Raw genomic sequence first — 24546 nt, 5'->3', positions numbered from 1 at the left:
ATAGACCGCTTAATGTTGGGTTTATGTGGCACAATACCAATCCATTAAATGACCAACAACTGGCTATATACTAGCTGAACTGTGATAGAACATTGTAAACAGGCTAGTAAACTATGTACACAGAATGATTATTAATATGATCGTTCTGTGCACATTGAATATCCTGTGATCTGCCGCACACCCCCTGTTGATGTGGAGCAATTTGTGGCCGATTTAACGATTTTTTTTTAAGCAGACTCCTACATCATCACATCCGACATACAAGCGTTTTGCTCGTTCATCGGGTGTTTGCCTGTCTGTTTAGACAGTCTGATAGCTGGTAGTTGACAACGAACCTTTTTACAGGCACTTATTACCCCGATTATTGGCTTGTCAAAAAATGGGCCATAAGAGACCTGTGATGCTATGTTTTTCCCTTCGGAAAAACGTGCTGCAGTATTTTGATAACAGATGATGACTGGTGATATCCGCTGCCAGACCTCGGCGATTTAATGCAGATTCACTAGCATTCAGTTCAAGTGGATCTGTCACCTGATTTCTCAATACAAACTACATATCTACTGTACATATACAGTATTTACAAGGTCTAAGAAATCTAATTCCTTGTTTTTTTTTCCATTAAACTAGTGTTGGAAGTAAAGTGATACTCACTCACTTTACCAATCCCCACTGCTTCTCAGGTCCAGCGTTGGTCTCTGCTCACCAGGCTTCAATAATGATCTATGGCCTTGCGAGAAGACACCAGCAGTGGACCTGGTATGTGGTGGCACAGGAGCCGCGGGGGATTGGGAAGGTGAGAATTAGTGAGTTTTTGATATTTTTTGGTAAAATTATCAAAGGGCGGGACAACCCCTTTACGTGTATAGTGAGTTAACGCCTCCATACATGTTAGATGAATGCCGACAATCTATTTTGCATGGAGACATTGGCCGACTGATGGTCAGGAGAAATGTCGATCGCGCTGTCCTCCCTGAGATAAGTCACTAGCCAACATGTCAGTCAGCAGCTTCCTCATAGGAAACGTAGGGACGCTCGGCTGAGCGAGTTCTGTTTATGGGAATGTCAGCTGAGATGGTTGTCAGCCGAACGATCTGTTGAAGTAGCATTCAGCTGACAGCCATCTAATGTGTATGGCCAGCCTTGGTCTCTCTTCAGACAGAAGGTGGTCAGCAGATGCCACAGTGAAATCTTCTGAGAACACTCTAATCCCTATGGGTCTCCTACTGTACTGCAACATATGAGCTATTACTCTATTGTGTATCAGTTACTACTCTTATACAAATCGTTACACCATAAATGTGTAATAAAACATTACATAAGTGAATATTCACTATATGAATACTAGAAATCCTACCAATTAGGTGAATAACCACAAATAAATAAAAAATATATTTTTTAAGAAAAGAGAATAATTTGATTTTATTGATGCATGTGAATTAAAAACACTCAAGAAATAGGGGAAGAGAGGCCATAAATAATAAAAATTCACAATAAAACATATAGGAAGTGGGTATAATATAAATAGCAACATTATATTCCCAGAGTTAAGTTTATAGGTCTGAATATAAATATGGGAACGGTCATAAAAAATACAAGTAGATGTCAAATGAACAGGTAAATGGCAAGTATAAGAGCTCCAAACATGGAAAGTTGGTCTACTATAAATAGTATTGTTGTTATATTCCCAGAATTAATATTCTAGGTCTGTATATAAATATAACAGGGTCATAAAAATTACAAGTAAATGTCAAATGGACAGAATGGCAAGTATAAAAGACCCTCAATACTTCTCAAGGTAGACATGCCATGTCATAGGGAATAATACAGGAAAAACCCCAGGATGCCATCAGGAGTGCTATTCCTATGGCAGGTCTGCCTTTTTAATATGTGTTGAGGGTCTCTTATACTTGCCATTTACCTATCCATTTGACATTTACTTATATTTTTAATGACCCTCTTACCATGTTTATACTCAGACCTATAAATTTAACTCTAAGAATATAATGTTGCTATTTATATTATACCCACTACGTTTTATTGTGAATTTTCAGTGTTTATGGCCTTTTCCCCATCCTCGATTTCTTAAGTGTTTTTAATTCATATGTATCAATAAAATTGTACTTTTCTTTTTAGAAAAAAAAAATGATTTGTGGTTATTCGCCCTATTGGTAGGATTTCTTATACAAATTACAAATCAAACCATCCAAAAACAATTAATAAAATGTGTACAAAAAAGTGTAAAAACTTTTTTTTATTTTTATAAAATGATTATTGCCCATATATGGGAAAAAAAATTGTAAAATCATTTCTTCATGTTAAGAGAGGACATTACTTTAAATCCTCAATCAAGAATTTTATATATAATCCTCTTTGTTGATCTTTAGGAATCTGAGTTTGGGCCAGTCAGCGGCTCGGGCTATTAGTAGTTGACAAGCAATCTACGATAACACTGGGACTTATGGCTGTAGGCTACAAGTCTGTTCCACGACCTCCATATAAAATGTCGGGGATGTTTTTCTTTTGTGATTACCTAGTTGGCTAATACGTTTCTTGTCTTTTTGTGCTTTCCAGGCAAGTGAAGGTTACTTTAGCCAGTCACAGGATGAAGATTTTGCTCAGAACGATGACATGTCTGCTAAAGCTCCACCTCCAGTGTTTTACAACAAGCCACCAGGTAATACATTTTCCTATCCTCAGAGGTTTTTTTTCCAAAGCCTAATTCTACAGTAGTCAGTTCCTCCTGGAGGTCTAGGAAAATGACATTGTAAACCTCAGTGCTAATAGTGCAGTCTCCCACCTTATATACTCTGCTTGTCGACCCTGCACATTCCTGTACACCATGCCATCAACTGGATCACGGACAGCCTTACCCGGTACGCAGAAATATCTGCACCTGGTCCACAAAACTCCTGAACAAGGCTCTTCTCTAAAACTACAATGGGGCTTTGTTCTTGTAGCACTGTATAATGTTATATGTATTTGTATGCATTTCTTTGCAAAATTTTAGGTGGTTGTGGAAAATATACTGCAAAGAATGCTTATCTAATATATATAATCGTCTTAACCCGTCCGTCTGTCCTTCTGTCCAGGAAATCCCGCGTCGCTGATTGGCTGCGGCTGGACCAATCAGCGACGCGGGATTTCAGAAAAAGATGGCGGCCGTTAGCGGCTCATCTGCCGCACGGAGGTCAGCGGCGATGCAGCCGGGAGATGACCGGCGCCGCTGACCTCCAGGCGGGTACCGTCGGGAGATCAGCGGCTAGGGCCGCTTATCTCCCGACGGCAAGTGTGAAGGGAGGACCGGGGAGCGGCGCCAATATCCGCGAACCCTGTTACTGAGGACCGGAGAGCGTATTTAAATTTGGCTCCAAAATCGCTGATAGGGCGTGGCCGGCGACTGCGACCAGTCAGCAAAGCGGTGCTTAAATTTGGCGCCAATATCGCTGATTGGCCGCGGCCAATCAGCGAATCGTATTAGTGAGGACCGGGGAGCGGCGCTGCCTGTGCGGGTACTTCTGCTGCGAGCAGCCGGGAGATGACCGGCTGCTCGCAGCAGAAGTAACCCGACTGGCGGCGCCGCTCCCCGATCCTCCCTTCACACTTTTTCCGTCGGGAGATAAGCGGCCCTATCCGCTGATCTCCCGACGGTACCCGCCTGGAGGTCAGCGGTGCCGCCGGTCGGGGTACTTCTGCTGCGAGCAGCCGGGAGATGACCGGCTAACGCCGGTCATCTCCCGGCTGCATCACCGCTGACCTCCGTGCGGCAGATGAGCCGCTAACGGCTGCCATCTTTTTCTGAAATCCCGCGTCGCTGATTGGCCGTGGCCGGACCAATCAGCGACGCGGGATTTCCTGGACAGAAAGACAGACAGATGGGATAAGACGATTATATATATATATATTAGATATTAATCTTTTTAATGAGGGCTATTGTAAAATATCAGAGTAAACTGATCAATACCAGCCCCTTAGAGATGTGCATGTTTAGTAATCTCAACTACATGAAACATATAAACTAAAGATCACTCAAACTAGCCACTCATTCATACATATGACCACACCAGCCTCCGTCCCTTCCAGCCCCATGCCCTTAACATGCTTGAGCAACCACAAACAAGAAATCACAAGGAATAATGATAAAATGCCCTACAGAGTTCTTACAGGGCTGTCGCAGATATTGTCAACCTCCTATGCCAAACTTTCCCATATTAATAAGCATATTTTCTATTACTATAAAAGTTTGGTTGTTTATATTAATTTACTCTATACATATGTTCCAATGAGAATTATTCTGAGTATCCCTAGCATAACCGGTCATAAGAACCACCCCCTTGGCAGAGAAAAATAGAAATGAATTTTTTTTTAAAGGAATCTATCAGCAGGTTTTTGCTATGTAATGTGAAGACAGCGTGAGATAGGAGCTCAAACACAGATTTCAACCATGTGTCACTTTTTTGGCTGTGTGCTGTTGTTTACATGCAATGAAGGTTTTATCACCTGGGAATTATCACTGTCTGCCTAGGTGCCCGCATGCCTCCTGGTCTGACTCTGCCCCCTCCTCTGATTAGCAGCTTACTGTCAATAGACAATGGGTGGGGTTAGCTTTCTCAGCTCTGCTTAATGCTGCTTCTAAGACTGGATTGTGTTTCAACTTCTGCACCCAGTAAACTAAGTGACACACCATTGGAATCAGACTTGCTTGCCCTGTATTATGCTACTCTCAGATTAAATGGCAAATACCTGCTGACAGATTCACTTTAAAGGAAGCTGTGATTATTTCATTCTTACCCATTGAGACAAAATCCTAGTAAATTTAAATTCTACGTATATAAATGAGTACCTCCGACCAGAATGGAAGAATCCTTGGGCACGACCAGACAGAATGTAAAAAGGTCCACCCACTGCCATGCAGATAAAATCTATAATTGTTTTTATATTTTTGAAGAATAAGGGCATGAAACCCCCATGATGATAATGGAAGTTTTCATCCCTTGTGAATCTTATGCCTTATGAAATGTATGGTATTTGTTGATCGTGTTCTTATACTTTGCAGAGATTGACATTACCTGTTGGGACTCTGACCCGGTCATGGAAGAAGAGGAAGAAGATGAAGAAGGAGGCGGCTTTGGTGAAAGTGCTTAGTAATTCATTCTCCACCTTACAAGTGCTGACACACGTGACTAAAATATGTGACACAGCCGTTTAACAGCAAAGTATTGTAGAAATGGCTGAGGTTTCTGCTCCTGCTGGAGCCATGCTAGTAAGACCCTGACTGCTTCTCCCCTCCTTTAATGCCACCATATGTGATTTAGGGGATGGAGGAGTAAGGAGCCAGGCTGTCTTTTACTTCTCCACCTTTCAATTATTCTTTTCTATGTATTCAATGAGCCAGACATACCCTCTGGCATCTCTCTGCTTACTCGACCCGATTATGGGGATTGCTATGAACCCCTATAGGTTGAGCAGAACTTGTGCATCGGATCCAGGAGTGGCAACTTAGCCCCTGGTGCCCTCAGTGTTATTAGCTGACTTTTTTTTTTTTTTTGACCAGCCCGTGCCGACTGCCTTTTGCATTCGGACTGAAGGATGCAAAAAGGATTTCTTGTTGTAGTTTTATCTTTGTAACTTGTTCCTGCAGCTTTTTGAGGAGACAAAATAGAAACTTATGGCAATAATTAACCCTTAATACCCCTGCACAACCCCACAGGGCAGGGGGGCATATTTTCCACTGTAGCATCCCCCCTTCCTTCATATTATTCATTTGCTCTGTGCTCCTATTTATTCCCTGGATGCGGGGGTGCCATGCCTTGTTCTTGGATCATAAGCTCCTGCTGGTAGGTTAGTGAAGATGGAGGGAAGTTGTGCACACAGATATTTTTTTCTGTTGACCGCCTCTTTGACTCCTTGCACCTTCTCATTTCATAACCTACAGCGAAGCTTCATTTTCTTTTTCATGTTTAGTAATGTTCTGAAAGCACAACACTGTACAGACTGTGCTCGTGTGTTAATAAAGGAGTCTGGATCCAAATCGGGACTACTGTGGTTATTTTGTAAAGTGGATACTATGGCCTTGATTCATCAGCTTTTATGGCAATATTCTGGCATTAACGGATTTGAAAAGTTTTCACACCAAAATTGCCCAGCCCTGACAAAGTGTGCAAACCTGGGAGTGGGGCTGGGGCATGACAACCCCCAGCTCATGAAATTCATGATGGCTGGCGGCATTTCTTACACCACAAATCTTACTCCAGTCATTCACAGGAGTAAGATTTGTGGAGAAGCGCACATCACTTTGTGCCTCATCTGATTTATGAAGAGGGGAGCGCCTCTTAAACAGGCGCCTCGCTTTACACCTTACCACCTCATCAAGACTAGTTTGAAAAAACGCCTTTCGTGATGAATTGGGGCTTAAGTGTTGTAAAATTTAACTTCTGCTTAAAAACTAAAAGCTCTCATACATTATAGATTAAAAAATGTCAGGGAATCGGCTGACCATCTCTTATGTTTGAGCGCCTTCCAATTCCGCTCTGACAGATGAGGAAGAGGAGAAAATATGGATCAACACGTTTGAGTTAGAATGCCCAATCCTTTTCTACTCCAGGAGATAAGCTGTTGCCAGAGGCTTTTCCTCCTCTCCCCATCGTGAACACATGAATGGCCTTTGTAGAGTATATGGGAACCTTAACACCTCTGCTTTCATGCCACTTCTATTTCCAAACACTTTGCGGCCACTTGTCTTTTCTCTTCAGCATTTTTCTTAAAAGAAAAGTGTCAAGTCTAAGTAAAATCCGATTCACCACCATATCCTACCTACCAAAAAACCATAATTGTATAGGCAACCTAATTCCAGGCCTTATCCTACAGCGTGGATTTAGGAAGACACATTGGCAGCAGGTACCGGTGGTTAAAAGGGGTTGTTCCATGAACAAAGTACATTTTAATCAATAGATCTTGATCTGAACATACTACATCTCCTGGCTAGTAGAGGAAGCAAGAGTATACAGTGATTACAGCATGGGATAGCAGTTGCTGGTTTCTGTGAGGTAAAACATGTTTTAACAGTCAGTGAAATGTTTTACCTCACAGAAAGAATTCGCTATGATCCCTTGCTGTAATGTCTGTATACTCTTTTGCGTCCCCCGCCCAGGAGATGTGGTATGATCATCTCTTGTCCCTGTACGGTCAGACACAGCCATTACACAGGGGAACATTTATAAGATTATCTCCGCACAAGAACATTTCTTTTTAACACATCCAATTGTGGAAGTTTTTTTTTATTCCAAGATCTATTGATTAAAATGTACATTGTTCGTAGGAAAACCCCTTTTAAGGATTGACTTATGAAATATTCTTGAAAGTTGGTTGAGTATGGCATCTCCGTTGGAAAAAAGATCAGTCAGAAGCCTGTCGTGATCAATTATTATAGCTGAAGATCTCGGCAGGAGACCCTCATTGACAAACTGCGTGTGTGTATGCATGTATATATGTACTCGCACATCATTGCGAATGGAGGGGGAGCTCCTGCGGTATCCCCTACTGTGAATGGTGGATCCTGTGTTAACAGTTGTGTATAGAGGTGTAAGGCTTTGTTCACATGTCCAGTAGTGATCAGTTAGAATGGATCCAGCAGCAATCCGTTGGCAAAAAAGTTTTGCAGACATCAGTTTTATTTAGCTAGACTAAAGTTACTTTTAACTGGATCTGTTTTTTTTTTTATATTTTATTCCATGGCATTCTAACTGATCACCATTGGACATGTGAACATAGGCTAACCTGTCATTGTAATCCTGCCTATGATAAGGAATTTTTTTTTCCATAGCCGATATCTGCCTTGTCTTTCTAGTTATTACTTACATATTTATTTGAATTTTTCTACCAATAGCAGGCGGTTGCAGTGATCCTCAGATCGGCCTTATCTACTTTTATTGTCATACGAATACGATCTGGATTTTTTTAAGTAAATGTTAAAGATCTCTAGACCTGACCTGGAATATCTTGCTCTCTTTTATTCCCTCTGGTTAGTGGATCATGGTTAAATTGTGGAGTGGTGTCCCATTTAATAAGTTGGAGGATCAGATGAGGAGTATAATCTAATTTCTTTTTTTCTTCTGATAAGAAGCCTGCTGAAAAGTCTTCCTGAAAAGACAGGATGTACGAGTCTAAAATGTAACCAGTGAGGAAATGGCACGATTTCCAAATTAGTTTACGACCTCATTCAGGCGTCACTAACTAACAAATTATTAACACAAATTCCGCCAGCATAATTATTTGATATCCATTAGATCATTGTAGATCATTTGTGCATGTGGAAAATATAAAGGCACTCCTAAGTGAACGATTCCTCCTATAGGAGGAGAAAGGAGGAGTGTTTTTTCAATAAAATATAAACTTTATTAAATACAGGTTAAAAAAGACAATCATGCAAATCAGATCAGAACAGGCAAAGTGGCAACAGGCAAAAAATGAGGGTGGAAAAAGCCCATGCAAGTATGGGATAACCAGAATATGGTACTGTCAAGGTAAAATATATATTATAGAAAATCAATTAGTGTCTTTTAATAGATTACCTAATCAGTGTGAATTAATATAGAGATGATGGAATAATCTATGTGTATGTATGCAAATGTGTATATGCACATGGATTATGTTAATAGTTAATGAATATATAACTAACAGCTTCTGTTCTAATTTGTAGACATGAACAACTAAATGATTTCCTGGGAATGACGTATGCATGTGCACGGCTGATAACAGAGAGATTCATGTAGAGTTGGCAAAGATGGCGCTGAGGGGCGAACTCAGCCCCTCCATCGGAATTCCTAAGGCTTTACTCAGACCAAGAGATACATAGATGGACAAATTACAGCGTGCCGAGTTATCAGAAAAGAGCAATAAATTTTACTAATCCCACCTAGAAGGAGAATGCTATTTAACCCCATGGCTACGTAATAAAGTATGCCATTTTGCGTGGTTCAGTTTCTGAGTGAAGTTTTTCAACCAGATTAGCAGATTTGGTTAATTAGCTTCTCTGCATGCACTCAGACATCTTAAATTTCGAGGAGAGCAGTTACCTAGTGTATCTTAAATTGGTGTAACCTTCACAGTACTATAAAAAGCAAGTGGGAGTTGGTATACATAAAATCAAACCGTGTATGATACACATCTTTGTGAAGAACGTACCACAAAGACCACCAAACATGCTCAATTAAGAAAATTCTTACCCATATTGCAGAAGGCCCCCCCCTGGGAATTGCACAGGCAGATAGTGTGGTACCCCTTCGTGCATTTCGCGTGTCGACCACACTCTTTCTCACTAACTAACAAAGTTGCACTCTGTAGTGCATTACTGTTTCAGATAATAGGAAAAATGAAGATACTTCATTGTTAGGAAAAAATCAAGCACATAATTTGGCCAACTCATGCATGCCCAATAGCCAACAACAAAGCAATCTCCTTTTGCTGGGACCCTAACCTAATATTCATTCAGGCTTCAGTGATTTTTCTTGTGTTCAAAAAACCTGTACGAGTTTCATCATAGTTTATTCAGTTTTATCCATCAGAGTTTCATCAGTTTTTCTCTGCTGTAGAAAAATAAATTGAATATTTCACAATCTTCTGCTATCAAACAGTCCATGACCGCACATAGATGGCATCCGAATGCTGACCATTATTATTATTTTTTTTTTCCAAGGACCCATGGACTCTGGCGAGTTTGATCTGAGACTCTGATCAAAATCTGATATGACCGTTATGTTGTGCCATACTACTCAGTGTGCAAAAATACACGATCAGCTGAATAGTCCCATAGGCTAGAAGTATGAGTTCTATTCATGAAAACAACGGCTAGAACTCTTACGAGATAGACGGACGTGTAAATAAGCCTTTTATGAAAAGAAGAGGAGCCTGGAGGAAGATGAAAGAAGAAGAAGAAAAAAAAAAAGTAAAGTAATTTTAACCCCTTAATGACCGGAGCGGTTTCCATTTTTGCGTTTTCAGTTTTTGCTCCTCTTTTTCCCAGAGCCAGAACTTTTTTTTATTTTTCTGTCAATATGGCCATGTGAGGGCTTATTTTTCACGGGACGAGTTGTATTTTTCAACGTTATCACTGATTTTACCATATCATGAACTGGAAAACGGGGAAAAAAATTCCAAGTGCTGTGAAATTGCAAAAAAAGTGCAATGCTTCAGTTGTTTTTTTTGTTTTTTTTACCACGTTCACTGAATGCTAAAACTGACCTGCCATTATTATTCTCCAGGTCATTACAAGTTCGTAGACACCAAACATGTATAGGTACTTTTTTATTTAAGTGGTGAAAAAAAATCCAAAGTTTGCAAAAAAAAAAAAACAAAGTTGCCATTTTCCGAGACCCGTAGCATCTCTGCTGGCTTATTTTCTGCGCCGAGCTGACGGTTTTATTGATACCATTTTGGGGTAGAGCCGATGTTGTTGCATTTTATTGCTATGTTGCGGCAACCAAAAAAACATAATTCTGGCGTTAAGAATTTTTTTCACGTTAATCCGTTTACCGATCGGATGAATTATTATTTTATATTGATCGGGTGATTCTGAACGCAGCGATACCAAATATGTGTATGTCTGGGGGGGTTTTTTGTTGTTTTTTTTGAATGGGGCGAAAGGGGGGTGATTTTAAACTTTTATATTTTTTAAATATTTTTAAAACTTTTTTTTTTTTTACACTTTCTGCATGCTTCAATAGTCTCCATAGAAGCTGCAGTTATCTGATCGTTTCTGTTACACACAGGCGATGAGCAGATCACTGGGCGGCGCTCATAGCAATCTAGACATGACAACCACAGGGGTCTGCTGCCGACACCTTGTTGTCATGCCCACCCATCGGTGACCCGCGATCAGGGCTGGCTTCAGATTTTTGTGAGCCCTGGGCGAAAGAGTCTTAGTGGGCCCCTTTAACATATACCACAATTCATGATGCACAGACACAGCCGAGAAATATATATATAGTACAAGGCCAAAGATTTCACTTCTTACATTACATGAGCGATATCTATTGTAAATTCCACAATAGCTCAGAAACCAGCGAATTGCTCCACACAGTATACTGGCCCCCATAAAATGCCCCATGCAGGCTGTTCCCGTCCCCACCCCCTACATGATGCCCCATGCAGGCTGTTCCCGTCCCCACCCCCTACATGATGCCCCATGCAGGCTGTGTCCCCCCCCCCCCCTACATGATGCCCCATGCAGGCTGTCCCTCCCCCCCCCCCCCCCTACATAATGCCCCATGCAGGCTGTCGTCGTCGTCCCCTACATAATGCCCCATGCAGACTGTTCCCCCCTACATAATGCCTCATGCAGGATGTCACCCCCACCGCCATATAATGCCCCATGCAGGATGTCACCTCCACCCCCATATAATGCTCCATGCAGGAGGTCACTCTCACCACCATATAATGCCCCATGCAGGATGCCACCCCCCCCCCATATAATGTTCCATGCAGGATGTCACTTCCACCCCTCCCGTAGGATGTCACCTCTTCCCCATATAATGCCCCATGCAGAATGTCACTCCCCCCCCCCCCCCCCCCCAATGTAATGCCCCATGCAGGATGTCACTCTCCCCCCAATGTAATGCCCCATGCAGGATGTCACTCTCCCCCCAATGTAATGCCCCATGCAGGATGTCACTCTCCCCCCATATAATGCCCCATGCAGGATGTCACACTCTCCCCCCATATAATGCCCCATGCAGGATGTCACACTCTCCCCCATATAATGCCCCATGCAGGGTGTGACTTCCCCCATATAATGCCCCATGCATGATGTCACTTCCCCCTCCCCACTTATAATGCCCCATGCAGGATGTCACTCCCCCCCCACCCCCTCCCCCCCTGTATAATGCCCCGTGCAGGATGTCACCACCTCCTCCCTTATAATGCCCCATGTAGGATGTCACCTCCCTCCCTCCCTTATAATGCCCCATACATTAAAAAAAAAAAAAAAAAAAAAAATCAAATACTCCCCTCACACCTCCTCATCTGCTGCTGCTCCTCTGCTCCGGACTCCTCAGTCGCTGGCATCCTCCCGCTCTGCGCTGTGACTGTTCAGGAGAGAGCGCAGTGTAAGGATGTCACCGCGCCCTCTGACCTGAGACGTCACAGTGCAGCAGTTGCGGAAGATGCAGGACCTGCTGCTTAGGCACGGGGAGGGGTAAGGATTGTGCCGGTGCCCTGAGCAAGCGGGGTGGGGGGGCACTGGCATCGCTCTCCTCCGCTCACGGGTCCCATAGCGCGGCGGGGTGCCTGACAGCAAGTGCCCCCGCCTGCTCAGGGCCCCGGCACTTGCCCGGGTGCTGCCTGCGATCACCAATGGGCGGAGTCACCGATGGTCGGAGTCAGTGACGTGCTTCCCGAAAGCGCACGTTAAATGCCACTGTCAGAGATTGACAGCGGCATTTAACTGGTTAACAGTCGCAGGTGGATCGCTATTCTACCCGCGGGTGTTGCGGGCACATGTCAACTGTAAGAATCAGCTGACAAGTGCCCAGTTCAGTGTGGGCTCAGCGCCGGAGCCCACGCTGAACCGGGGGTACCAACGTGATGGTCTCAGTGGGCTCAGTACCTGAACCTGTGACATTCAGCCAGCATCTGCCTCTTAACAGCAGGGAGTGGAGCTCCATCCAATACTGTTAACTCCATAAATGCAATATACAGTGATCAAAACATATCTACCCCAAAATATTATCCATAAAAACGTCAGCTCAGGGCACAAAAAAAAGCCTCACACAGCTCCATTGACAAAAATGAAAACGTTACGGGTCTTTGAAAAGGGGCTTTGTTATATTTTATTTCTTGAAAAAAGTTTGTAATAGGTATACAGTTGATATACAGGTGCATCTCACTAAAATAGAATATCATCAAAAAGTTAATTTATTTCAGTTCACTGTGTTTGTAATGACTATATAATACGAGTTTCACTTTTTGTATTGATCTATTTCAAGTGTTTATTTTTGTTAATGTTGAGGATTATGGCTTACAGCCAATGAAAACACACAAGTCATTATCTCAGTAAATTAGAATACTTTATAACTGCTTGGCCGTGGCTTCTTTTGCATCAATTACTGCATCAATGCGCCGTGGCATGGAGACGATCAGCCTGTGGCACTGCTGAGGTGTTATGGAAGCCCAGGTTGCTTTGATAGCAGCCTTCAGCTTGTCTGTATTGTTGGGTCTGGTGTCTCTCATCTTCCTCTTGACAATACCACATAGATTCTCTATGGGGTTAAGGTCAGGCGAGTTTGCTGGCTAATCAAGCACAGTGATACTGTTGTGTGTAAACCAGGTATTGGTACTTTTGGCAGTGTGGACATTTCCATCTCAAAAAAGCTTGTCGGCAGATTGAAGCATGAAGTGCTCTAAAATGTCCTGTTAGACTGCTGCGCTGACTTTGGTCTTGATAAAACCACCTACACCAGCAGATGATATGCTTCCCCAAACCATAACTGATAGTGGAAACTTCACACTAGACCTCAAACAGCTTGGATTGTGTGCCTCTCCACTCTTCCCCCAGACTCTGGGACCCTGATTTCCAAATGAGATGCAAAATTTACTTTGCATTTACTTAGTGTCAATGACTGCCTTCTGGACATCTGTCAAGTCAGCAGTCTTCCCCATGATTGTGGAGCCTACTGAAACAGACTAAGGGATCTTTTTAAATGCTTAGAAAGTCTTTGCAGGTATTTGTTAATTATTCTAATTTACTGAATTAATGACTTTTGTGTTTTCATTGACTGTAAGCCATAATCTACATTAACAGAAATAAACACTTGAAATAGATCACTGTTTGTAATGACTCTACACTGTGTGCAGAATTATTACACAAGTTGTATTTTAGAGGATTATTTTTATTATTGATCAACAACTATGTTCTCAATCAACCCATAAATATCCAAGCTTAATATTTTTTGGAAGTTGGAGTGGGGTGTTTTTTAGATTTGGCCATTTTAGGAGGATATCTGTTTGTGCAGGTAACTTACTGTGCAGAATTATTAGGCAACTTAATAAAAAACAAGTATAATCCCATCTCACTTGTTTATTTTCACCAGGTAAACCAATATCAGTGCACAAAATTTAGAAATAAACATTTCTGACATGCAAAAACAAAAACCCAAAAAATTAGTGATCAATATAGCCACCTTTCTTTATGACGACACTCAAAAGCCTTCCATCCATAGATTCTGTCAGTTGCTTGATCTGTTTTCAATCAACATTGCGTGCAGCAGCCACCACAGTCTCCCAGACACTGTTCCGAGAGGTGTAATGTTTTCCCTCCCTGTAGATCTCACATTTTATGATGGACCACAGATTCTCTATGGGGTTCAGATCAGGTGAACAAGGGGGCCATGTCATTATTTTTTCTTCTTTTAGACCTTTACTGACCAGCCACGCTGTGGAGTAGTTGGATGCATGTGATGGAGCATTGTCCTGCATGAAAATCATGTTTTTCTTGAACAATACAGACTTCTTCCTGTACCACTGCTTGAAGAAGTTGTCTTCCAGAAACTGGGAGTTGAGCTTCACTCATCCTCAACCCGAAAAGGTCCCACAAGGTCATCTTTGATGATACCAGCCCATACCAGTACCCCACCTCCACCTTGCTGGTGTTGGAGTGGAGCTCTCTGCCCTTTACTGATTCAGCCTTTGGCCCATCCATCTGGCCCATCAAGAGTCACTCTCATTTAATCAGTCCATAAAACCTTTGAAAAATCCGTCTTAAGATATTTCTTGGCCCATTCTTGATGTTTTATCTTATGTTTCTTGTTCAAAGGTGGTTGTTTTTCAGCTTTCCTTACCTTTGCCATGTCCCTGAGTATCGCACACCTTGTGCTTTTTGATACTCCAGTAACGTTGCAGCTATGAAATATGGCAAAACTGGTGGCGAATGGCATCTTGGCAGCTTCACGCTTGATTTTCCTCAATTCATGGGCAGTTATTTTGCGCCTTTTTTGGCCAACACGCTTCTTGCGACCCTGTTGGCTATTTGTCATGAAACGCTTGATTGTTTGGTGATCACGCTTCAAAAGTTTGGAAATTTCAAGACTGCTGCATCCCTCTGCAAGACATCTCACAATTTTGGACTTTTCAGAGCCCGCCAAATCTCTCTTCTGACCCATTTTGCCAAAGGAAAGGAAGTTGCCTAATAATTAAGCACACCTTATATAGGGTGTTGATGTCATTAGTCAACACACACCCCTCCTCATTACAGAGATGCACATCACCAGATTTACTTAATTGGTAGTTGGCTCTCAAGCCTATGCAACTTGGAGTAGGACAACATGAATAAAAAGTATCGTGCTCAAAATACTCATTTGCCTAATAATTCTGCACACAGTGTATATAATAGGAGTTTCACTTTTTGTATTGAAGAACTGAAATAAATTAACTTTTTGATGATATTCTAATTTGGGGAGATGCACCTATATATGAATTCCGTAAAAAACGAAACTGTAAAAGTGTTTTGTGCAATTTTCATTATAGTTGGAATTTTTTTTCTTTCAAAACTACAACTCGTCCCACAAAAAACAGGCCCTTTAAAAATTATGGGAGTACAGTTTAGGTAATACTTCAGTTGAGTAAAATGTACACGAATTATGCCAAGGTGCATAGACATGCTAAAAGCCTTAAATTTTTGTACTGAGATATGAGAATCTGCCCAGGTGCTGAAAAAAGGACATAGCGAGCTGTACACTGCCTTATGGCCTTGAGATTAACTGCACCTTCTCTATAGACACATGCACAGATCTCAGCCACGTTCACTGTACAGTGAGTGGTGACTGTAACCGCCCCCTGCACTTCCCCTATGACTGGAAGTGAGCAGCTGCAGGGAGGATATCATTAAATTTTCTCCCTGTAGCCACTTCTCCAGTAAACTTGCCTAATGTGATTTAAACAATATTTATCTGCTGGTAGCATTTTTATCTCTGATAGGCGACCTTTTAAACTGCTTGGGCCCTGTAGTTCATTTAATATACCCTTGGATTTGAACTGAGGCGACTTGGATTTGTCACTTTTTGGACCATTATCACTTACTCTTGTTTAGAATTTTTTTATGTTCGTTATTAGGTCAGATATATATCAGTTGCATAGTTACAAAATTACATAGGTTGAAAAAAAAGACTTGAGTCCACCAAGTTCAACCTTTCGCCACCAGTTATACTTTCTCTATTGCTAGATTATTTATAACCCACAGTGCTCTTTGTTGTGAGAAAATCATCCAGCCCTTTTTTAAAAGCGGTTAGTGTCTGCCATTACTACCTCTTATGGTCGGCATTCCACAGTCTGACTGCGCTAACTGTAAAGAACCCTTTCCTATTTGGCTGATGGAATGGCTATACTTCCAACCGTAATGAGTGCCCCTTGAATTTTTTTAAGGTCTTTGGAAGGAATAAGTCATGTGCCAGTCCTTTGTACTGAACACACATGTATTTATACTTAGAAAGGAGACCTCCTCTGAGGTGTCTTTTTTTCTAAGCTAAATAAGCCCAACTTTTCCAGCCTCTCATCATATGAGAGGCCTGCCATCCCTTGTAATAATCTAGTTTAACTGCCTCTAACTTCTGAAAATCCTTTTTAAAATGTGAGGTCCAAAACTGGATCCCATATTCTGTGTGGCATTACAAGTGATTTATAGAGGGTTAACAATACATTGGGGTGACAGGATTTTATCTTTTTATACACCCTAAAATTTTGTTTGCTTTTGCGGCTGCTGCCTGATATTGAGTACTGCTGCTCAGCTTACTTGTAACCAGAATACCCGAGTCCTTCTCCTGTTCTGTAGTTCAGAGCAGGGGCGGACATACCGCCAGTGCAGCAGGTGCAGCTGCATCGGGGCCCAGAGGTGGAGGGGGTGACCTTGCATGCAGGTGCATACTGGCCATAGCAGCAGCCCACACAGCTACTATGGACACACTTAGTAAAGATTACAGACGGGAGTGAAACCGGCCCGGTGTCAAGCAACACAGGGCCACTCTCACTCCCACCTGTAATCATTCTGATTACCCAGAGTCGGGGAGAGAGCGGCGCGCAGAGTGCAGGACTTCAAAAAGGGGGCGTGTCATGCAGGAAGAGATGCTGGCCAATGAAAGCTTTACTCACCAGACTGATGAGAGCACTCACTGGCTGCAGCCTCTGGCCTCCTGCACGGTGCGTCCCAATGGTGAGTACTCACCTGCAGCCAGGGGCCCGGGCCACACAGCACACAGGGGACAACAGTGGAGGAAGAGCAGGAGTGACTGTGTATTCTGCTCCCTCCGTTCCTTCCAGCTGCATATTGTAAAGAAGAGATTGGGGGAGGAGGGCTCACTGTATGGGGACGGCAGCAGCAGAGGCCTATCAGTCCTGTCTACTGTGTCTCCATCCCCCACAGTAGTTTCTGCAGCCCTCTCCTGCTGATCTCTGACCTACACAGCTCATCTGAACATCTTATGTAGAAGAGTAGTATCTGTTTATGTATATATGTGTATCTCTGCATGTATGTACAGTGTGTATCTATGTACACATGTGTGTATGTCTATGTATGTACAGTTTGTGTATGTGTATGCACATGTGGGGTGTGTGTGTACCAGGACTGTGGAGTCAGTAAGCCAAACCTCAGATTCCGACTCCTCAATTTCCATGACACCGACTCCATGACTCCGACTCAACGACTCCCTCATACATGGCTCATGTTTAAGTGATAAATTTACTGTAGCACAGATTCATCTCCGCTAAAAGTCTAGACCCTTAGATCAGGAATAGGACAGCCATTTATAGGACATTTCATAACTTTCCCAAATTCTTATGAAAAAATATTCCCCACAAACTGCATTGAACTACTGTACCCAATTTATTATATACTTTAGGAGTCTGAGTCGGTTCATTTTATACCGACTGCACCAAAATGGGCTCTGACTCAGACTCCACAGCCCTGGTATGTATGTATGTATGTATGTATGTATGTATGTATGGTATATGTATGTATGTATGGTATATGTGTGTATGTATCTCAGTGAAAAAATATAAATATTTTTTTAGAGATGTGGGGAGGTCCAAATAGAACTTTTGCTATGGGGCCCTGTCATTTCTATGTTCGCCCTTGCTTGCAGGGTGGTAAGAATGAGGGAAACCTGGCCTATTGCACGTAGCCCAAGGCTCCGGGGGTCCCATTGCCAGATTGCCCTAATCATAAGCGGCGTACCGGGTAGGGAGGGGGGCCCAGACACATTTCTTGCACATGGGCCCCAAGCTGTCAGTGTCCTCCCCTGATTCAGAGTATACTCCCATTTAGGATTACTCCATCCTTGGTGCATTACTCTACATTTATCTATATTAAATCTCATATGGCAAGTGCTTGCCCATTCAGACATCTTGTCCAGATCGTTTTGCATTATTGTAATGTCAAGATCAGATTTTAATATCCTATATAGTTTGGTGTGATCAGCAAAGACTGACATTTTACTCTCAATCCCATCCACAAGGTCATTAATAAAGAGATTAAAAAGAATTGATCCTAGTGTAGATCACTGCGGTACCCCACTGATGATTCTGCCATTTAGAGAACGTACCATTTACGACTGTTTCTGGTCTTTTAGCCAGTTTCTTACCCATCTGCATCTAGTTTTCTCTAGTCCCGACCTCACAGAAAAAAAAATGGCATCCATACTTACAATACCATGTCAAGACACGAGTGTACAACAAGATGCAGCAGACCCCATGATAAAGGTGCAGGCAGCACTGGTGCAAAATACTAATAAAGCAACCACTTACTAACCCCCCAAACATCTGTAGGGTGGCTGCCTAGTATTCAAAATGCACACAGGCTTACATCGGGTGCCATTCACACCATTATATGAGATGCACTTATGTCTGGTTAACAGCCGATTACCAACGGCAATACAGTATCAGTATCCATATTCTCTGCCATGTATTTTTTTGGAAAGGAATGGAGTAAACTAAAGCACCCAAGGAAAATGACAATGAAAATTAATTAAATTAATAAAGTATTCTAATTTTTAGTAAAAACAATTAATGTACTGTAAGTCTATTAGGAGGTAATAACAAATAAGAACACAAATAGAAAAAACAGGAAGGGAGTGATCTCCAGACTAATTATATAGAGTGGTAGTAAAAAGTACAGTTGGGATATCAATATACACAGTTATGTGTGTGTGTGTATATAACAATTTTGTGTGTGTATACAAGATAGATAAGTTCACAATATCTGAGAAGTCCCTTTTAAGTAAATGCAGACATCTTGCTGCTATCAAAGAAATGAGACATATGTATATCATGCATAGAGTAGTTTGACCCTTTCGCTTAAAATAAATGACTACAATGTCTAAGTGACCAATGCACAATCAAAGTGACAAGTGCATGAAAAAATGTGTGCAACGTGCTTAAATGCAGTTGAAAAGGGTCTATCCTGCAATGCAATGTTCTGAAAGTGCCAACACAGACCTACGGGGCTTATGTTAGCAGGAGAAAATATATATCCCAATTGACAATGCTACCACAAAAATTGTAAGACTAAACTGTGGGAGCGAATGCACAGAAAACCAGCATAATCCGATATATCACTTACCCATAGTGGAGAAAAGAGGAGCTCTCTCGCCCCAAACCCCAACGCACGTTTCACCTCTTGCTTTTACGAGGGAATATGTAAATGGTGTGAAGGAGCTCCTTTTATAGTGTGAATGTGAAAAAAGGGGAAAGTAAGTGAAAGAATACTGGGAAAAATGAATATAAAAGGTAAAGTGTAATATATATGTGAATAGCAAAAGAAAGGAAAAAGAACAATGAAGTGAGATGTAGGAAGAAATGCTTCTGTGAAAAAATGAATATATAATCATGAAATTATTTTGCACATAATGAATATTGATTTTTAGCAGAAAAAACGAGGGGAAAACGTGTGTGCGTGCGTGTGCGCATACACACACGTACATACACACACGTACATACACACACACACACACACACACACACACACACACACACACACACACACACACACACACACACACACACACACACACACACTCTTAGTATTTTTTTATTGATGATGACTCCCTGCTCTATGTTCTACATGGAAGTTAAAGTGCTGTAGGACTAAAAACCAGCGGGTGACCATGGCATTTTTCCCCTTTGTTTCCTTCATCCATCTGAGTGGGGCATGGTCGGATACCAATCTAAATTTTCGACCTAGCAGATAGTACTGCAACGTGTCCACCTCCCACTTTATGGCCAAGCACTCCTTCTCTATGCCCACATAAATTTTCTCGTAGGAGGACAGCTTCCTACTCGGGTAGAGGACAGGGTGCTCCTCCCCATGTATCTCCTGAGAGAGGACTGCTCCCAAACAAACATCTGAGGCATCTGTCTGGAGTATAAATTTCTTGAAGTCTGGGGCAACCAGGACCAGTTGCCTACACAGAGCCACTTTCATCTCTTGAAAGGCCGTCTTCGCCTCTGCAGTCCACTTGGCCATCGCTGATTTTGTCCCCTTAAGGTGGTCAGTCAGGGGTGCGGCCATCATAGCGAAGTTCAGGATGAACCTTCTGTAGTATCCCATGATCCCCAGGAAGGCTCTTACCTGTTTTTTTTACAGCGGTCTCTGCCAGGTTTGGATTGCATCCACTTTATTGATTTGGGGTTTGATCTCACCTCTACCAACCACATAACCCAGGTATTTGGCTTCTTCTCTCCTCATGGCACATTTCTTCAGGCTTATTGAAAACCTCGCCTTCCCGAGAGCATCAATCACCGCCAGAACCTTTTCCAGTTGACTCTCCCAGTCCGGGCTGAAGATGACAATATCCTCCAGGTATTCCACGGCATATTGCTTATGGGGTGCAAGAATTCGATCCATAGCTCTCTGGAAGGGTGCAGGGGCCCTCTGCAGTCCAAAAGGCATCCGGACATACTGGAAGCATCCATCCGGTGTAGAAAAAGAAGTCTTCTCCTTGGCTCCCTGTGCCATGGGGATCTGCCAATATCCCTTTGTCAAATTCAAGGTGGCTATGTATCTTGCTGGCCCAAGCCTCTCGATCAGCTCGTTGACGTGTGGTATGGAATATGCGTCAAATTTGGAGACCTCATTCAACTTCCGATAGTCGTTGCCAAAATCTCCACACACCATCTGGCTTTGGGACCAAGACGATTGAGCTTGAGCAACCGCTCTTGGATTCTTCAATGACACTGAGTTTCAGTATACGAGCCACCTCTTTGGAGATCAACTCTCGTCGGGCCTCCGGTATCAGATAGCGCTTCAAGTTCACCCGCACATGTGGCTCCATCAGAGCCTCGTGTTCTGTGACCCTTGTGCAGCCCGGCAATTCTGAGAACAGATCCCGGTTCTTCTGCAGACACTCCCAACACTGCTGTTTCTGGGCCTTCGTTATTGTTTTCGCTATTGCGACTCCTCCAACGTCACCTTCTGGCTTGCCCAGCAAGCATGGAGCTTCAACAGTCTCCCTGTCTTGCCACATCTTGATCAGGTTGATGTGGTATATCTGGTATGGCTTGCGTCGTCCCGGTTGATGAACCTTGTAGTTCACATCACCAAGCTTCTCCACCACCTCATACGGCCCTTGCCATTTGGCCAAGAACTTACTCTCCACCGTAGGAATTGGCACGAGGACTCGGTCTCCAGAACTGAATTGCCTCACTCTGGCTGACCAGTTGTAGACCCTGGCCTGAGCTTCTTGTGCCTGGAGGAGATGTCCTTTCACGATGGGCATCACCTTCGCAATCCTCTGTTGCATCAATGCCACATGATCTATGACACTTCTGTGGGGCGTGACCTTGGCTTCCCAGGTTTCCTTGGCTATATCCAGGAGACCTCGCAGATGTCGGCCATACATGAGTTCGAATGGCGAGAACCCCATAGATGACTGTGCAACCTCTTGGATGGAGAACAACAGATACGGTAGGAGACAGTCAGTCTCTACCATCCTTTTCTATGGCCTTCCACAGCATACTCTTTAGCATTTTATTAAACCTTTCCACCAGGCCATCTGTCTGAGGATGGTACACTGAAGTTCTCAGTTGGGAGATTTGCAGAACCTTGCATAACTTCCTCAACACCTTACTCATGAAAGGTGTTCCCTGGTCGGTCAGGATCTCCTTTAGTAAACCTGTCCGGGAGAAAACGTGGACCAATTTGCGGGCTATACTCTTTGCGGAGGTGTTTCTCGTGAATTGCTTCCGGATAACGTGTGGCATAGTCAAGGATGACCAAGATATATTGATGCCAACGAGCAGATTTAACCAGGGGACTGACCAAGTCCATGGCAATTCTCTCGAACGGCTCCTCAATAATGGGCAATGGCACGAGGGGACTTTGAAAGTGAGAGGTGGGGCGATTAGCTGGCACGTCGGGCAGGACCTGCAATACTTTAATATTTCCCAGTGACACCTGGGCCAATAGAACCTCTGCATAATCCGTTCCTGCGTTTTTTCCACAACTAGAGGTCCCCCCCCAAGATATGCGAATGGGCCATGTTCAACATCTTCTGTCTCCACCAGCTCTTCCTTCACTTTCGTGACCCAGTACAACTCCCCACTCATCATAAAATAGGGAAACCTTGTGTCAGCCCCCGGCTCCTGTGCAACCCCATTTATGACTGTGACATTATTGAAGGCTTCCTTCAGAGTTAGGTCCCTATGTTGGGCAGACCCAAAATTCTCACTGGTCACCCCTAACTCTGGAATATCAGACTCAGTGGACACTACCTCCTCATCCGCCACAAGGACACACAAGGGAAACCTGTCTGACTCTGGGTGTGGTGCTACCTCATCAGGGTTAACTGGTTCCCTATCTGAACCAGCGAACCCGGAACCCTTTCCCCCACAGATTCCAAAATAAACAAAAGTCCCGACCTATAATTATAGGGTGCAACAAGTCCTGAACGACGCCAACCTCGTGGGACTCAGTATCGTGGGCTGTTTCAATGTCAACTCTGGCCATAGGGTAGTTCTTGGCATCACCAAGGATGCACCGTACGCCAATTTTTTTTCCCCGGGATCGGTTGGAGAGGAAGGGTAGCCCTCAAAAGGGTCACCAGACTCCCAGAGTCTAACAGTGCCATCACCTGCCGCCCGTTCACCTTCACGGGACACGTTTGTGGCCCCTCGCTGGGTGGATAGTTCACACTGCAGGCCGGATCCGCATAATATGAACAACGGCGTCCTATGCTGCAGTCCAGGGGACAACGGGTGGCTATATGGCCTGGGCCATGGCACCTTCAGCAAGCAACCTCACCTGTTGGGACCTTGGGCACCAGCTCCCCTTTTGGGCCTCCGCCCCCTGCTGGAACCTCCAGTATGGAGTTGGCTGCCTTCCCAAAGAACCTTCAACCCCCTGGTATCTCTCGACCAGTCTGATCAGTTCATCCGCATTCCGAGGATCACCATGGGCAACCCAAGTCTGTATGGGCCTCAGTAGGGAGTTTCACAAACCCGGTCCATCACTGCCCGCTCTACCATCTGCGCAGGCGTAGAGGACTCTGGCCGCAGCCACTTCTGGACCAGGTAGAACAGGTCAAACATTTGGGAGCGAGGTGGTTTGTCCCGGTGATACTCACAGCGGTGAACCCGCTGAGCCCTGATAGTCATTGTCACCCCCAAGCATGCATTGGTTTTAGCTTGTCATACTCTTTGGCATTCTGCAAAGCTAAATCATAGTATGCCTTCTGGGGCTCTCCCGTCAAGTATGGCGCCAGTACCTCTGCCCACTGCTCTGGCGAAAGTTTCTCCCTCTCGGCGACCTTTTTAAACACTGTCAGGAAGGCCTCAACGTCACCCCCCGGGGTCATTTTATGCAAAGCCCGTCTTACCGCCGTCCAGACGTGGGTATCATCAGCCGGACTTGGGGTTGGGGCGCTTTTCCTGCCCTGGATGGCAGTTGCCAGAAGCTGCATCTGCTACCGTTGTTCCTGCTGATGCTGCTGGATCTGCAGCAACAACAGCCTGTTGGTCTCCTGCTGCTGCTGCGACTGGACCAAGGGTTGCAGCAGGTCCTCCATTTTTTTTCTTGTGATGCTTGCGACAGACTTGACCCAGGACATGTAGTCCTTCCTGTAGCAGTCCACGTCTCTGCTGGGAACACTGCCCGCACGTCTAACACCAATTGTAGGGATGGTACTCACTACAGTGCGGTTTGACGCAAACAGGAGGCATGTTCCTTTAAATGTCCATAGTGGTTTATTGGCTTCATAAACCGTTCAAAAGGAAAATGTAAACAAACAGCCTTTAGTGCAGGAAAAACAAAGATAACAGTCCTTTTAGCAAAGTCTCTGGATGGCCAGTGCTGTGGTCACACAGGCTGGTGTGGTGTCCAGTGTCCTGGCTTGGTCTAGAGACAAAACATACACAGGAGGCCTTCTCCCTCCAAACACACAGACCTCCATTTTATAGGCTGTTAACCACACCCAGAGGTGAGGTATGTGGGTTGCTGGACCCGCCCATCTCTCCTAGCTACCCTTAACCTGGTCCCAGGTGCACCAATTAGACCTCTTAGTGCTTATGTGCACTAGA

At 43.7% G+C, this 24546-nt stretch overlaps 1 protein-coding gene across 2 annotated transcripts in view; it reads left to right on the top strand.

The window, feature by feature from the left end:
• The window catches only part of DBN1 (drebrin 1), a 101791-nt gene extending 95763 nt beyond the window's left edge, over positions 1-6028 (top strand). For both annotated transcript variants that reach the window (XM_073651178.1, XM_073651177.1), the window contains exons 12-13: positions 2572-2674; positions 5054-6028. In XM_073651178.1, coding sequence (XP_073507279.1) covers positions 2572-2674; positions 5054-5142 — 192 coding nt within the window. In that variant the 3' untranslated portion in view covers positions 5143-6028. The remainder of the gene's footprint in view (positions 1-2571; positions 2675-5053) is intronic.
• The last annotated feature ends 18518 nt before the right edge of the window (positions 6029-24546 follow it).

This window comes from Phyllobates terribilis, unplaced genomic scaffold (assembly GCF_046119375.1).
Source record: "Phyllobates terribilis strain yellow unplaced genomic scaffold, ASM4611937v1 Scaffold_11__3_contigs__length_659146591, whole genome shotgun sequence".
Taxonomy (NCBI): Eukaryota; Metazoa; Chordata; class Amphibia; order Anura; family Dendrobatidae; genus Phyllobates; species Phyllobates terribilis.
The sequence above is the reverse complement of the archived record's forward strand: the minus strand, read 5'-3'. Positions and strand labels throughout refer to the sequence as shown.